This window comes from Haliotis asinina, chromosome 6, assembly GCF_037392515.1.
Source record: "Haliotis asinina isolate JCU_RB_2024 chromosome 6, JCU_Hal_asi_v2, whole genome shotgun sequence".
NCBI classification, from domain to species: domain Eukaryota; kingdom Metazoa; phylum Mollusca; class Gastropoda; order Lepetellida; family Haliotidae; genus Haliotis; species Haliotis asinina.
In genome coordinates this window covers 55,869,918-55,886,800 of record NC_090285.1, presented here as the reverse complement: position 1 = coordinate 55,886,800, position 16,883 = coordinate 55,869,918, and the positions used below count along the sequence as shown (strand labels likewise).

The window sequence follows — 16,883 nt, the reverse complement described above, 5'->3', positions numbered from 1 at the left end:
AAACACAATATACAAAAGCATCATAAATGTAAAAATACATTTATAAAATTCAATGAGACATAGATCTGTCTGTCAAAAATATTTCCAATATCTGAAATTAAAGCATTCCGTGCCTTCTTAACAGATGTTAATAGTCGTAAGGAAATGTTATTTTTACAGAAACGTGTTATCGAAAGGAAAGTATACTCTTTGTTAATTTCATTGAGTCCTGGGTTAAAAAATCATGGTTTTGGGACCTCCATGACACCAAATTGCTGGTGTAACAACAGTCGTCTCATTCCAGTTTTAAACCCTCACTGCAAACCCGAATGGGTCTTGTTTTGACCGGACTTCCGTCTAGCAATGAGATAGCGCATAAACCCTTCCCGCATACAAACACCGATACCAGTTCATATAATTTCAGGTGCCCGCACATGTTAATAGTTGTCAGGAAGCTACGACTAAAGTAGGCTCTTTAAGCTCCTCGCATCGATATTTCATTCCATTTGATCTCACTGTTAGAGCAAAGTGAAATAGTTACGCGTTGTCATGAGTTTGGTCAAATAGTTTAAGAGTTAGTTGGTACTGAGTGTGGGCTAGTGATATTTTTGTGCTGTATTTTCAAGTTTATTGAATATCTACACGACAAGTAGAAGACAAAGTATGTATGACTTAATTTCTCAATGAGTAACGAAAAGAATGTATCTTGATGTGATGTGCACATGACCCCAGAAAACAACTAAACGCTGTCATTTATGACAACATTCTCAGAAACATTCAAAATCAGTTACAGTTATTGGGCGAAAAGGGTGCAAATGGTTTAACAAAATGCCGTATTTCTGATGCCGTTTTAGGGTCTTAGGGTTAGGGTGTGTGATCTCTAGTTAGGGTAAGAATGTGGTTTAGTGTTAAGGTAGTGGTTAGTGCTAAGGATTTTTGATAAATAAACATTTGTTCTTTATTAAAGAATTATAAACAAAACGGGGGTTAAGGGCCGAAGTCTTTCCCAGGTACTATAGAAATGTAACCCAGGTACCTTTCTATATACAGAAGTGTACCCTAGCCAAGTTAAAGGGCACTGATGCGGAGCAATTTCCGTGGACTGGTGTAAACTTTTGTTATTGTTTTTCTCCCGTGAGTACCGGATGATATCCCAGAATTGTGACTGGTTCGTGACCTCTGCTGCAGTCCGTATGCGCAGCTGATAGTTTAATTATAGACAAATCAACTGAGTCATTTTTACTTCATTACAAATGTATTATGAAAACAAATGAAACACTTTGAAGGTTAATCATCTGCCAGTGGTAGAAATGGTAAAAAAACTATTAGGACGGAAAAATAACGAAGCCAATGTACGTCTCTATATTTTGTCTCATAACCCTAATTAGTTTATTGTCATATTTGTATGATTTTGAAAATTGATGAAAGAACACACGGTCTGCTTTTACTCATAGTAAATTTCTAACATAACAGCAACATTTATACATTGTATAGATTGCCAATGTGGATCCTATTTCACACACATACGCGATCTAGTGTGTGTTTTCTGTCATATAGATTCTGCTGAATGCTACAACAAATAAATTAAACCAAAATGCAAATAATGAATGTAAAACAGACTAATTTTATAGCAACAATGTCAGGCTACTAACTTGTTCAGGAATGTCTCCATCAATATCCACGTAAAAGATATCGTATTCCATTCATCTGCAGCTGGTAAATAATCCCGCTCTGTGTCGCGTGTCTTACAACTGTCTAATTTGCGAAAAAGTAACACATCTTTTCACGTCTTTCGTTGGTGAAAACCTGATAAACCTCTCATTGGTCACCCAAGATAGCACACCTGGCAACTTATTGTATGATGTCCGCTATTCTAAGTAATTTAGTTAACCAATAATGAGCAATCAATCAGTCAACGCAAGGGTGGTTAATTCTTTGAAGGAAGGATGTTGTTTTTACACTCGCACTTTACGACAGGGTGTAGTCATCTACACACACTGCCTTTTGACAAAAGTAATTAATCAATCAGTGTGTTATCGGTTAATCCTTTGATCGATGTTAGTTTTTGTAACTCAGCTGATAAACCCTCTTGCATCACTTACATGCACATATTACATAACATACAATACATTTGCCATTACAGACCTTAATTTATAATGTTGAGTATTTACTCCAGACAGGAGAAATGCCAAATGGGAACCTTTGTTGAGTAACCGAAGTGGTGTTACTACTAATTATACCGGTTATAAATTCTTTAATTGACCATCCAGAGAATGATGACAAATAACACTTGTAGGTTTACACCATCAAACGCGAGTTACAGCAAGGAAGATGTAATCTCTGTGTCGCACTGAAAACACTTATGGGCCGAAACTGTTTTGAGGATACCAACGGAATTTCGTTACATAAGGAATACATACAGGCATTTGCTGTGTACTTGGGTAAATAGGTGAAATAAGGGTTTTTTTAACGTAAGAAAATTTTCAGATTTCTCTACCAAAGGCAAAGTCATCGTTTATTGTTTACGAATTCAAATAAATCAGCTGTGTGTTTTTATTATCATAAATAATAAACCATTGTAGCTACCATAGCTACCAAAATTTACGTATGATATTTGCTATCACAGCTGAACCAACACCCAAAATTACCTAAATATAAAGCTTTGCAATCTTCCAGAGTGAAACAAATGGCTTGCTACGTGCCTGTAGACATCATATTTTCATGTAACATGATTAAATATCGAGGTTAAAAACACAGAAATAGGATCAAATTGAGTAACTATACCATCCAAGCATCCGAAAAAAACTACACTGCTGGGAAATTTTGTTACGATCAGACAAGGAATACCATGGATATTTTTAAATAATGGCATATGATGGGCATCCGGCCTCCTGACTCTTTTGGGTGAAGAAATTCTGCTAATATGGACAGGAGCCCAGTTCCTTTGTCTGTCACGGTCGAAGGAGCGGGCACTGACCAATTTGCAGTTTTGTTTCGTAATTAGACCTTTGGCGAGAAACATTATTCGCTCCGCATCAGTGCCCCTTTAAATGTCACCTTATGTTCATGGCACGAAGGGAACCGACACCTCTCAGACTCGGATAATAAAAAAAATGAAACCTGACACACTGTTATTGTTTTTGAGTGGAAAGGCCAAATGCAGTGGAAACTGTGAAAAACGGCATCTTTCTAATCCAGCAAGTTGTCAACACTGGCATAAAATCAAGTTCCTTCTGTGGCTTGTACATTTATCATCAGCTCTACAGTGTGGCACATTGTCTAAATTGGCTTATGTTTTAAGTCCCAATGAGTGGCGGAGTAAACAGCGTCCACTGTACATGCAATGTTTTGTTGCCAGATTCACCTGGCTTTCAACAAGGCGCGCCCTTGCTGGTGCCAAACCCAGTTCGATGGCCTTATTGGCATCTGATGATACACAGGTTATTTAAAATTGGATCAATTAATCATTTGAGTATTGTTTCCATTTGAATTTAAGAGTACCCTAAGGGTAGATGGTAGTTAAATTCTGTATATTTTAACCATCATGAACCATTTTTTCTTTTGTTGATTTCAACCTATGCAAAGCTCTGTTTAATGTTTCAGATGAGTGCCAGTTTATCTGACATCAGTGAAAACACCAAGATGGGGCGTGAGAGTGCGTTGCTCGGAAACTATGAAACTTCACTGGTGTACTACCAGGGTGTGATCCAGCAAATACAGCGCCTGGTGCAAACTATCAAGGATTCTGTGCGGAGGGAGAAATGGCAGCAGGTATTGAACAGCACAGAGCAAACTTTTTACTCTTCTCGAAACACCTTTTCATGATGTATCAAATTTAGAATTTGTCATGTCTGTATCAGTTTTTCTGTGTATATTAGATGTAGGTGTATCATGGGCTTGCTTAACCTAGGTTACATATTTGAATATACATATGACACTAACTCATGCATGATAATTAGAATGTAATGCACTTTGAATCATGAGTGAGAGAAATTCAGTGATGAGTAGGGAGTAATCCTTCATCATGTTCATTCTGTAAACATTAAAAAAAACGGGGGCTGTGAAAGACAGAGCGAGTCCATGACACAGAAGGATTTACATATATACAATAGCCTTGGGCTCAACTATTTTCTTCTGTTCTGTTACTTGTAGTTTGTTTCTTTGTCAGATTCCATATCTGTGTTTAACTTTCAGGTATTGATCATTTTCTAAATGCTCAAATTTGTGCTTCATACTTTGAAATCAAAAATAAAAATGCTTTGCAAAAGCTTTTCACTTGGTCAAAATCCATTGCACCTTTGAGTGATAAAATGAGTAAAAGTTATAATGAATCATCTGTGTAACTTATCAATGAACAATCTAAGTATTTAATAGAATAAGTGTATATGGATGACGATTTCTTTAATACTAGAACACGATGTTTCGATACAGGTTCTTGTATCATTTTCAAGTGTAAATGATACAGGGAGAGAATATGTATGATATATATATACAACAGAAAACTAAGTAACAAGTGATGATAACAAAAAAGGGGGTAACAATGGATACAGGGATAAACATAGAAGCCAGTGGTGCACAGAACCTGTTCTGTCCCTGTATCATTTACACTTGAAAACGATATAAGAACATGTATCGAAACGTTGTGTTCTAGTGTTAAAGAAGTTGTCACCCATGTACACTTATTCTATTTGACTTCCCACTTCTAAAATATGCCACTCAAACAAGTAAGTATTGAATAACTGTTTACATCTTTTGTCAACCTTTTACTATGGCTTTGTACCCACAATGTGTAACCAAGAACCCCAAAATTTAAAGCCTTTGAGTCTTGTGGACCTTAGAAATGAATATCCCAGGAAAATCCAGGATATTTGTATCAAAATAATTACAGCCTGAAACATTGGCACATTCAAAGACACCACAAAGTGTTTGTGTTTGTGACTTTGGTGAAAAATACTTGCATGGTAATACTTCCATAAACTTCCGGTTTGGTTGCTGTAGACTTGGTTGTATTCTGTGTGTCTGTGATAGCATGATTTGTCTATCAGCCTCTGTTATTACAAGCAGTGCTTGTACTGAGTACGCATTCACTATTTCCCTACATGGATACAATGTGTAGAGTTCATTACTGGTGTCCACTGTTGTGGTTATGTTGGAATAATGCCATAGTGGCCTAAAATCAAACTCACTCACTATTTCACTACCAGGTTCGACAGGAGATTGCCCAGGAATATGAACAAGTCAAAGACATCAGCAGTACGCTTTCAAGCTTTAAGACTGAAAATTCCAACTTTAATGCAAATTATGGAGAATTTTCTCCTCATAACTATCCTAGACATGAAGAACCAACACGTGATCCTGATGTGTGGCCACCTCCAACGCCAGTTGAACACAGGTTAGCATCAATCAGCATTTGTTTGTTTAAGGCAAAAAGTACCATTTAAAAATTATGTTTCCATAACCTGACCTTCCCGTCACTTGACTTGTAACATGTGTTATAAAGACAGTTGACATCATTTCCAAATTGTTTCTCCCTGCTGATATCAGGGTACCTGAATCAAATGTTTTGAACATATGATACTTATTCTAAGAACTTAGGTCTGTCAGTTCTTTCCCATAGTTTTCAGTAACAAACATTCAGTCTGCTGACCTTAAACAGTGCATTTCCAATTGAAGAGTTAAACTTTTGCTTCATGGATGTTCTCATCCTGTTTTTTGTGTCAGCAGGCCAACTCCTCAAATAAGAGGACGAGAAAAGGCTGCCCCTAGAAGGGCTGAGCCGAGCCGTGGTCGAGGTGCCCCATCCAGGCCAAATTCCGATCGGCGGAAAGGCCCTTCATATGGAGGTGTTGACAAGGGGAAGGAGCCAGTTAAAGACAAGGGGAGAGACAAGAAAAACAAGGTAGCCATGGTGTTCAAGTTAAATAAACCCTTAACTGACTAGTTCAATAGGAGATTGATCAGTCCTTTAAATATGATTATGAAATGCTTGTATTTCTAAATGTGTGTTGAAATAATGATGATTTCCTCTGTTTGATGAGGATGAAGTTCCAAACCCTTTGTACGTTGATGCAAGTGATCTTAACATGTTAGAATGTTATGTTAGCTTGGATATATCACTGTCTTCTGTCATTGTCCTTTATATTCTAGTGGAGCAGCATCATTCTCCAATATGGAAGATGGATCAGTTTCTACACATGGACATTTTTTCAAGATCCAAGTTGTATGAATATCCAGATATTTTGTGATTTGAAAGATATTGCTGTTCTCACATTGAAACAATTCATTGTCAGCTACTTGAAGTATTATTTGTATAGAATCTCTCAGCACACATCCAGAGATCAACTCAAGCAATCTTTATGTTCCTGTTTTGTGTTTCAGCATGATGAAGAATCTGAGAAGGTTTTTGACTCAAGTGGATATGATAAGGATTTGGTGGAGCATCTTGAGAGGGATATACTGCAGAAAAATCCAAATGTCCATTGGTAATATATTTATCATTGCTTTAAGATTCTACAATGCCATTTTATATTGCTAGACAATTTGCTAAATGTGGCATAAAATCATTCTTGCTCTTCTCTTTTCAGGGGAGACATTGCAGATTTGGTTGAGGCAAAGAAGTTGCTTGAAGAAGCTGTTGTTTTACCATTGATTGTCCCTGATTTCTTCAAGGGTATTCGGAGACCATGGAAGGTATTTGTTAGAGATACACTCTGCATGTGGTAATGGTGTGGCACTTCAGTATGTACATGTGATGGTTTTGTCGCATGAAATTCACATACCAAGGATACTGTTCCATGTCGTTACCATGGTTATGGGACTTCCTCTTGAAGAATTGGTACAGTACAGTCAAATCGTGATGTGTCGAGTGGCGAGGGACCAAGTAATAACTTGTATTCCAAACAAAGATATGCCTATGAGGGTTGAAAAACTCAGCACATTGTCTCAAAATGTAGTAAAACAATGCATTAGGAGACATAGATAATCAAGACAAATACCATGTAAATATGAACTCATTTCAGTACTATCACAATGAAATGCGAAAAAGCATGTACCTCTTAAAATCCGTGAACAAAACTATAGTCAATCGACATATATACATGGCACTACTCTGCCTTTTGAACTCAGCCACCAATGTAGGAAAGGTGTGAACCACCCTTGTTTGTTAATTTGATCAGTTAGCTACGCCAATTAACTTCTCATTGACTGACTTCAGCTTATGTATGCAAGACTGCAGTTGTTTGAATCTCTGGGGGACTAAATTTCCTTCTTAAGTCATTGTGTGTTTATGAGACAATTTCGTGTAACAAATGATGACTATAATGTGGAATGGTCAGGACCGAGAGTTGCTTGGACTTAAACATAACATGCGAGGCGCCATCATTCAACTCAAAAGAATTTGACTGAATATTTCCCCATATTTAACCCATGATACAGAGGATCTGTTTTAGAGTGTATCATGATACATGCAATGAAGTACACTTCAAGTAATAGTGAAAAAAACATACGAAAAATAATGCATTTAAGAACTAAACTGCACTGCTGTTTGGTTGTAAATATAAATGAATAATATTTTAATTGCCTTGTGGCCTTTTTGCTCTTCAGTACCTCATATTTGATCTCTGAATTTTAAAAACAAATGATTCAGGATTGTGAATCATCTGTGAAAAGAAAGAATATCATTTGCATTGGGATGCTCACTGTATCTCACCAAAATTGGGGATGCTATCACATGGCAGCCCTTCAACATCATTACACTTCCAGAATGACAACTGGTTCAGTAAAAGGGTGTGATGTGATAAGTATCCTTGATCATAATTACAGTGTGATACTTTAGAATTAACAAGTTGGAGGGAACGACAATCTATTAAGCTAAAGTAAGATGGCATCTATCTTTGGTTGTGTAGAATTTGCAGACATTTAGACATGGTACTTATTATTAGCCTGTCTGATACTTAGCATAAAAGGGGATAAACAAGTACATGTGTGCTCTGTCAAACTGCTTTCTTTAAGTTGGGTATCTGTGTTCTGACTTAAGATCTGCCTCATTTAAGGCGTGAAGCTAACCCATGCCTTGATATAACTGGGATACTGTTCTAAGTGGTGTCAGACCCAACTCGCTCACTAAATGTTCCTGAATGTTCTCTGTCGAGCTGTTCGTGTTTCATTTATTCGGCTGGTTAATTAGTCTGTTCCTAATATTGTTATGTATTCAATCATGGAAACGTTACAGCTTTTGTCAGTTCATATTTTTGTATGCTCAGGCCTTTTAACTTAATTTTGTATCGGATGCCCTAATTTATGACTAACCATTAACACCTGTTTCTTTATATGTTCTGGTATTCATTAAATAAAAGTCACATAATGTCATCCTAGTTGCAATGTACAGTAAATGTCAAAATGCGAAAAGGAATTTCTTATTCATGTTAATCAATACACATTGTGAGACACTAATGGTAGTGTATTCATATGGAAACCGTATATAAAATTGTGTCCAATATGTTGAAGCAATACCTCAGTAATTTTCTCATTCTAAAATTAGAATACAGCCTTGTAATTGTACATGAACATGTTAATTTATACATTGTATTCATTGGTTTCTGTGGTCATGTGACTTCCTTTCTTCAAATGAAAAGCTGCATATATGGTATATGGTGTATCCTCCACAGCATGATCATGTTATTAACCCTGCATGTAACACAGACAACATTGACTATCTCCACTAAATTGTTGCCCATCAACTCTTATCTACAGGGTGTATTAATGGTGGGCCCTCCAGGCACGGGGAAGACGATGTTAGCAAAGGCAGTTGCAACTGAGTGTGGCACTACTTTCTTTAATGTATCCACCTCCAGTCTCACGTCAAAGTACCGAGGTGAATCAGAGAAGCTAGTCAGGCTGCTGTTTGAGATGGTAAGGAAACTGATGTAACCTTTTGTGCATGTCGTTTTCTTTCTCCTTGCTGCCAGGGTGTTCTGATGGTTGGTCCGCCAGGGACTGGAAAAACTATGCTAGCTAAAGCAGTGGCCAGTGAATGTGGGACTACATTCTTTAATGTTTCGTCGTCGAGTCTTACCTCCAAGTATCATGGAGAGTCTGAAAAGTTAGTGCGACTACTTTTCGAAATGGTAGGTATTACAACTGTGTGATTGCACTGAGTTACCTCCCCTGGCCAGGTTCCCGCATGCTGTGTGATTGAGTTCAGCGTGCACAAAGATCATAGAGTGCTCATTTGCATGAGAATTTTGTCCTCAAGAGGAAATATTAGAGTGTTAGCTGAGTATATTTTCACTTGGAATATGTATCATGTGTCCAGAATTGTTATATCATTATATGAGTATTAGCAAACAGAACACATTAAGTAAACAATTTTATTTTAATTAAGTAATCAATTTCCTTACTGTGATTGACATGATGCTTTGGAGTATATTATTCCTCCATCAGGAGGAAGAAAGTGTCTGCCAGAACCATCAGAATGGAGAAGTTGATATCCAGTGATCCCTAAAATTGTTACCTTTTTCCAAAAGACCGAAAAACTCCATAAGACACATTATTGTTCCTGATATGTGAAGTTTGGAAACACAAAGGTAAAAATTGTTTTTACCATGTAATGCTATGAAATATTTCACCAACTTCAGTTGATGAAGTATTTAAACTTTAGTAGTGAATGCAACATCTGAGTGAACCACACCACATGTTTTTTGCGCTAAATGATTTACAGTTATTTGTGTTTGCTAGAACTTCACATCTTGAGAAACACCTATCAAAACTGACTTGGAATGTCAGTCAATAATTTTATCAATTCTGCATTTCACCTTCCCAACACACTTCCCTCGCTTCGGTTCAAAAAGTATTTTTCGTTTCAAAATAAAATATCGCCACCATCAAAAGTACGCTCCAAATTCCTGACTAGGTTGTGATCTCAGATTTCCAAAGCCATAGTTAACAATTACTCACGTGAAATATGTTTTATTCAACATTTTAAGCGCCAATTGTGGTACATCAGACCGTTCTTCGCCTCCATTACCCCTGCCAGCTTCCAGTTCAAAGCAGTGAAGGAACAAGATATTATTCCGTATGGAATACGTAAAGAGTTACCTCCCATGCTTCATACGCCCACTACGCCAGAAGTGTGTTTATTGTAGAATGAATGTTACAGAATATCTAACAACAACGCAGACACTTAAGACAAATACATTCCAACAGAATCATGATAAAATTAGGCAGTATGGTATATCTTTATAATGTCTGCTTATTCTTGTTCCTTCACTCCGTTGAGCCGGAAGCTGGCAGGGGTAATGGAGGCGAAGAACAAACTGAATACCCAGAGTGGCGCTTAAAATGTTGAATAAAACATATTTCAAGCGAGTAATTATTAAATATGGGGTTGGAAATCGGGGAGCACAGCCTAGTGAGGAAATGGGAGTGTACCTTTGATGGTGGCGATATTTTATTTTGAAACGAAAAAAGCGTTTTGAACCGAAGCGAGGGAAGTGTGTTGCCAACCTTTGCTCGCTTCGCTCGCATATATGAAGACTGGTCATATTCTCTACACTGCGCAACCACATTTGCGCTGCAGTGTGCCTGTGGTCAGTGCCATATGTCTTATTACCTTGAACATAGCTCAGTGCCGTTTTACAAAACAACCTTAGCACTAAGACGTCCTTACATGTATGTTGTGGTATGAGTTACAGTCACCATAGTGCTAAGATCACTTTGAACAGTGGCACCCTGGTCAGTCAAGCAGCTTCATACCTAGAGTCCACACTATTTTTTGTTAGTTGAGCAATGGAAAGGCTATACAGTTTAATGATTTTCTTTGAAACAACCATGACATACCTTTTTGACCATTATACGTTTTCTCTGGTGTTTGAGGCGGTTAGATGGCTATTACTTTGTGAGCTGGCTGTTACATGTCAGACCCTGACTGTGAGTTTGAATCCCAAATGTGACAACCATTACCGAGACAGCATCAGCTGTTGTAGGTAAAAAGTTTTCTCGTTAAGACTTTGTAAACATTTTTTATGTACCCTGTTGCAAAGGTTACACTGAAACATATGATATACAGTTTCTGCAGGCATCATTTTGCTTTTAGCCAGGCATTTCACTAACAGAAACTGAAGTGGATACTGGTGCCAATCAAATTATTTGTGAAGTATGTTGATCTAGTGACCCCCTAACTGTTCAAAATTTATCATTGATAAAGGCTAGTCAAGCAGTGTTCTGCATATCATGTACTGCACACAGCACATCTGCTTTGACATCTTCATGAACAAGATGACTGCCTCCTGGAACATCACATTATCAAGGAGATAAAATAAGGAGTGGTCAGCTTGGAATCGGTATGCTCTAGGGAGGTGGGCTAGCATAGTGGTAAAGCATTCATTCATCACTCCAAAGACCCGGGTTTGATTCCCCACATGGGTATATTGTGTGAAGCCCAATTCTGATGTCCCCCAATCTGATATTGATGGAATATTGCTAAAAGCTGTACAAAACTATATTCACTCATTATGATCTTTTTCTGTAGGATATTCATGGTGACATGGTAGTACCTCAGTACAAGGGCACACACATAAATATGCTGTGAAACTCACATAATCTTTCATGTGAATTTGAACCCAATTTCACCTCACCAAGGTTGGTAATAAGTCAAGCTCCTGACAGTGATACCTAACTCCTAGTACTGTATGCTGTGATTGTAACAATGGTGACTTGCAATGGTCATCCCATCATCCTTGATGGTTGATTTTTGAGGACAGTCTATTAAAGAAGTAAGGCTGTCCTGTGGTCAGGGGACATATTTGAAAAATTAAACTTATCAAGGTTTCTTCATATGATCAAAACAGCATTTGGTGATTTTTTTTATCGTTTGAGTGCTTTGGGCTGGCTGTGTGTGTTCAGGACTGGTAACTTTTTAGGACTGCCAGTCCTTGGACTGACCACATTTCAAAACAATTTAATGGACTTGCAATGGCATGGTGAACATGCTTTTAAAAGTAATATATGGGCTTAGATCAAATAAGACAAAATAACCTGAATGTCAAAATCATCAGTGAAATAACAAAATGATATTGACAACAGACTCCTGATTTAGACATCAGGAGCCTTGCTGCTGGTCAGTGGAAGTTTTCAATGCATCATTTAGATATTTGCAACCTTGATGCAATCCAAATGAGTAACATCCCGGGGAGATATATTTATTTATACCATGGAGGTCTTCACAGCAGTCATCCCTATTCTTCTGTCACAGGCTCGATTCTATGCTCCAAGTACAATCTTCATTGATGAGATTGATTCGATCTGCTCGAAGCGAGGCTCGGATTCAGAACATGAAGCCAGTCGGAGAGTCAAGTCAGAACTATTGGTGCAGATGGATGGTGAGTAAAGTTATGGTGGATAATGAGGCAGGTGAGAAAGAACATGAAGCCAGTCGGAGAGTCAAGTCAGAAATGTGGGTGTAGATGGATGGTCAGTAAAGTTATGGTGGATAATGAGGCAGGTGAGAAAGAACATGATGCCAGTCGGAGAGTCAAGTCAGAACTGTTGGTGCAGATGGATGGTGAGTAACGTTATGGTGGATAGTGAGGCAGGTGAGAAAGAAGGTGAGGTAGGTTAGAATAGAAGTTAAACTGGATGGTGAAGTTGATGAGTTGTGACGGGTTATAATGACAAATTGGATATGAAACAAGTGAGAATGCAAATCAAATGGAACAGGTTAGAAGTGGTGATGAGACGTGTAAGGTAAAAATAATTACCTCGCACATGAGACTGACATTTTTGTTAAGTAAATGAAATGCTAACTGAGGGCCATGACATTTCACTGAACTGTATTGTCCTCAGGTGTTGGTGGTGTTTGTGGAGAGGATCCCTCTAAGACAGTAATGGTACTGGCTGCAACTAACTTCCCCTGGGACCTGGATGAAGCATTGAGGAGAAGATTGGAGAAGAGGATATACATTCCACTTCCAACAGGTCAGTCCATACTACAACACAGTAGCACATTTACAGCCACCTTACATCCATGACCAGCTATGTCCTCTGAAGCTTATAGTGAGTTAGTGAGTTGGGGTTTACACCACTTTTGGCAGTGTTCAAGCAATGTCATGGCAGGGGACAGTAGAAATGGGCTTTACATACCGAAACTTATAATACATGATGAACATAGAAAATTTTCTCTATGTTCATCATATAGCATCTTGTAAAATGCCAATCAAGCATATAATAAACAATAAATGGTGTAAGATATTGGCGTTCCTTTGTTGATGGCGGTTTTCTTTAGCCACAGGTAATGTCTTAATGAGGAGGTTCTTTCATGTCATTATCTGTGATTATCAGCTACCCTAATTGTTCAGTGGTTCTGTGTCCAAGATGTATCAGCGTTGAATATAAAGTGGTTCTTGCAGCTGAAGGTCGTGTTGAGCTGTTGAAGATTAACCTGAGAGAGGTGGAAGTATCTGAGGATGCTAACTTGAGCAGTGTTGCGGACAAGCTGGAGGGCTACTCTGGGGCTGACATTACAAATGTTTGCAGGTACGTAAGTCCACCGCATGTATATAAAGGCTAGTGGCTTTTTGTTTGAGTGAGTTTAGTTTTACACCACATTCAGCAATATTCCAGTTATTTGGCGGCAGTCTGTAAATAATCGAGTCTGGACCAGACAATCCAGTGACCAACAACATGAGCATCAATGTGCGCAATTGGGAACCATTGACATGTGTCAGCCAAGTCAGCGAGCCTGACCACCCGATCCTGTTAGTCGCCTTTTATGACAAGCACAGTCGCCTTTTATGGCAAGCGTGGGTTGCTGAAGGCCTATTCTACCCCAGGACCTTCACAGGTCGCTTTTTGTTTGAGGCATATAGAAAGGTAGTGGTGATAATTTGTTGTTTGATGCAGAGTAAGAGTGATGTCCACTGTCCTAGAATAGGTTTTTGGAGCCATATAGAAAGTGTGTTGTGCCCACTTATTTGTTGTTAAAGCCAGAGAAACTGGGTCTCTAGCAGTTGCTGATAAAACAGGATTTCAAATTGGGAGTCTGAGTGATGTACGATGAACCTTCAGCCTTGACATCACAGAACAATATCCTTTCTAATTGCTTACTTTTGTCAATGTAGAGATGCAGCAATGATGTCATTCAGAAGAAGGATTGATGGACTTCGACCAGAACAGATTCGAAACATTCCTAAAGATGAGTTGATCCAGCCAACGACAATGGAAGACTTTGAGAATGCAATCATGAGAGTTAACAAGAGCGTTTCTAAAGAAGATCTAGAGCGATATGAAAAGTGGATGAAAGAATTTGGATCTGTTTAAAACAGCTTTCTTCAGTTCTGATGGTAGCCTTTACTGACACAAAGTTAAACCATGTTGTGATATAGGTGGAGAAACACATGGTTAGTTTATATTTGTGTTCATGGTAAAAGGTTTTGCTTGTAACAAAGAACACTCTTGATTCCATTTTTTCTGTAGTTTTTGAAGTCAAGATTTAATGTACCCTGTATGAAAATGCCTTTTGACACTTGTGTCAACATCAAATTCCTGGCAAAACAGTGACATATGTTTGGTCATGGTACGATCTTATTACCTATCCCTTTTCATGAACTTGTAGTGCTCAAGTTTTGCCTGTTTAATTATACATTGTAAGTACATTTAGTGAGATATTTTTGTATCTTTCATCTTTTACCCTGAATGTGTATACCTTAACATCCATTCACTCTGTTCATAGTGATATTCACTCAAGAGACAATCTATTATTGAGACAAGTCATATTGGTCTCAGGTAAAACATTGGCTTGAAGCTAACACAGGCATTTAGTTTTTCAATGTCCCATACTTCCTGGTAATGGATTTGGTAAGGGTGGACTTTGGGAAAGCGTCTGTCTCCCTGTCTCTCTCTCTCTCTCTCTCTGTCTGTCTGTCTGTCTGTCTGTGTAAAATACACAGAATGTGTTCATTTAATTATCATGCATGACCATGGCATTTATTGCTTTTAAGTCCTTTTTCCTGTGACCTGATGCTTAACATGCAAAGGATAATTATGTGGGAGGGAAATTCTGTTCTTAGTGAAAACATAGTTGGAGATGTTAACATGTTAAAAGAGACAAAGCTTTTGTGATGAACAAGTCCAGGGTATTTATCTTTTAAGCAGTTTTGTTTGTTATTTAACACCCTGCTTAGCAATATTCTACTGTATGATGGCAAACAATCAAGGCATTCCAAGGGAGTTCAGTGAATGACATTGTGAATGTCAGTCTACACAACAGGGATAAGATGTAGCAACTGCAGGTCTGCAAGTATGACTGCCAGATCCTTTAAAACCTATGTAAAACAGTTTGGGTTATTACATACTAGTACTCATCTGGGCCAAGATTTTCGGAGGACAAAGATAGTCATAACTTAATATTAATGTATGGCATTCACAACTATCTTAGCGCTAAGACAACTTTGAAAATCTAGGGCCAGAGGCTCTTAGGGGTAACTTTAAACCACGTAAATCTTAGGATCTAGGAAAGCGTTAAACAATTATGCACCAAATAACCGCATTACATGTAAAGAGATTGAAACATCAGCTGTTGTAAATTTACTCTTTATCCACATTCAGATGTTTTGTGACCAAGCCTGATGTAAATATTGTCAAATGTTCTTTCTGAAGACAAAACAGCTGTGATGTACATATGGAAAGTATTACCCAATTATGCACCAAATAGCCGCATTGTATGTAAATTATAATGTATTTTTGCTAGATTCCTGAGAAATACTGTCCTTGACTAAGATACTGCTGTGCCTGATAAAATAAAAAGCAGAGTAAGGAAGTTTGATGTTGTTGCCTTTGTCATTGTTTTACAGTTGTTGCTGGTCCCGAAATTGACAACAATCCATGCAACACTACACATGCATTTTGAGCAAGGTGCTGTTGCAATGAGTGTTTGGTTCTTTTTTTGATGCCGCACTCAGCAGTATTCCAGCTATATGACGGCGACTTAAATAACCAAGACTGAACTAGACAATCTAGTGGTCAGCAGCATGAACATTGATCTACGCAATTGGGATGTTAAGATGTTTGTCAACCATGTCAGCAAGTCTTACTACTACACACACACACACACACACACACACACACACACACACACACACACACACACAAGTATCATGTTTCTATTTGTTTGTTGTCAGTGTCGCCTTGACACAAGTTCAGTTTCAAATAAATGGTACCATCCTGTAAAGCCATGGTGATCGGAAACGAACCACAGATCATCCACTCTCCACTTGGCACTGTATCTAGGCCACATAAACTGTTGTAAAGTGCTGAATATAATATAATAAATGCCAAGTACCTCTTCGTTAAAGTAACAGTCTTGTAAATATGCTGAAACTTTCATTTTCAGATGCCACCAATGCGATTTAACCAGAAGACCATTATTTTTGTTCATTAATGCATCACTCTCTGGATAATGCCATCTGAGTCTCGATGAATGTCAGTCTGTTGGAGGTTGGAGTTACCTTTCATTTGAAGTCTGGGTTTGATCACGCCATTTTGCCAAACGTTTGATATTTTTCCGGTTGTGCTGATGGTATTGAACCCGTGAAGATCTGGGTTAGAACATTAACGTCAATAACGGGTGTGACCTTCATTGGCATAAGCAGCAGGATTTTCGAAGCACTATGATAGTCATAAGTTAATATTTATGTGTGGCATTCACAACTATCTTAGCGCTAAGACAACTTTGAAAATCTAGGGCCAGAGGCTCTTCGGGGTAACTTTAACCCACAATTTTTTCCATTGTTCTGAAAGATTACATGTTGAACATGACGTCTCCAGCTAATGGCAGCCAAAGACACGACAGAAGGCCCTCCCCAACTATCTCTCGCCAAAACAGTTTTCTGAGAATCTTTCACCTTGACGAC

At 38.2% G+C, this 16,883-nt stretch overlaps 1 protein-coding gene across 2 annotated transcripts; it reads left to right on the top strand.

The window, feature by feature from the left end:
* Positions 1-389: 389 nt before the first annotated feature.
* Positions 390-15,796, top strand: LOC137286561 (katanin p60 ATPase-containing subunit A1-like). 2 transcript variants are annotated; one of them, XM_067818486.1, is made up of 11 exons: positions 390-640; positions 3,583-3,750; positions 5,184-5,371; positions 5,701-5,878; positions 6,358-6,461; positions 6,564-6,669; positions 8,731-8,889; positions 12,230-12,356; positions 12,820-12,951; positions 13,383-13,509; positions 14,094-15,796. In XM_067818486.1, the coding sequence occupies exons 2-11, from the start codon at positions 3,583-3,585 to the stop codon at positions 14,290-14,292; spliced, it is 1,488 nt and encodes a 495-aa protein (XP_067674587.1). In that variant the 5' UTR covers positions 390-640; the 3' UTR covers positions 14,293-15,796. The 2 variants fall into 2 exon arrangements, with proteins under 2 accessions (XP_067674587.1, XP_067674588.1); XM_067818487.1 differs by having other exon boundaries at positions 475-640; positions 5,704-5,878.
* The last annotated feature ends 1,087 nt before the right edge of the window (positions 15,797-16,883 follow it).

Coding starts and splice junctions, on each gene's coding strand:
- LOC137286561 (XM_067818486.1), top strand. CDS start 3,583: ATGAGTGCCAGTTTATCTGACATCAGTGAAAACACCAAGATGGGGCGT. Junction 5,879..6,357: donor GGAGAGACAAGAAAAACAAG/GTAGCCATGGTG, acceptor TTTGTGTTTCAG/CATGATGAAGAATCTGAGAA. Junction 6,462..6,563: donor AAAAATCCAAATGTCCATTG/GTAATATATTTA, acceptor TTCTCTTTTCAG/GGGAGACATTGCAGATTTGG.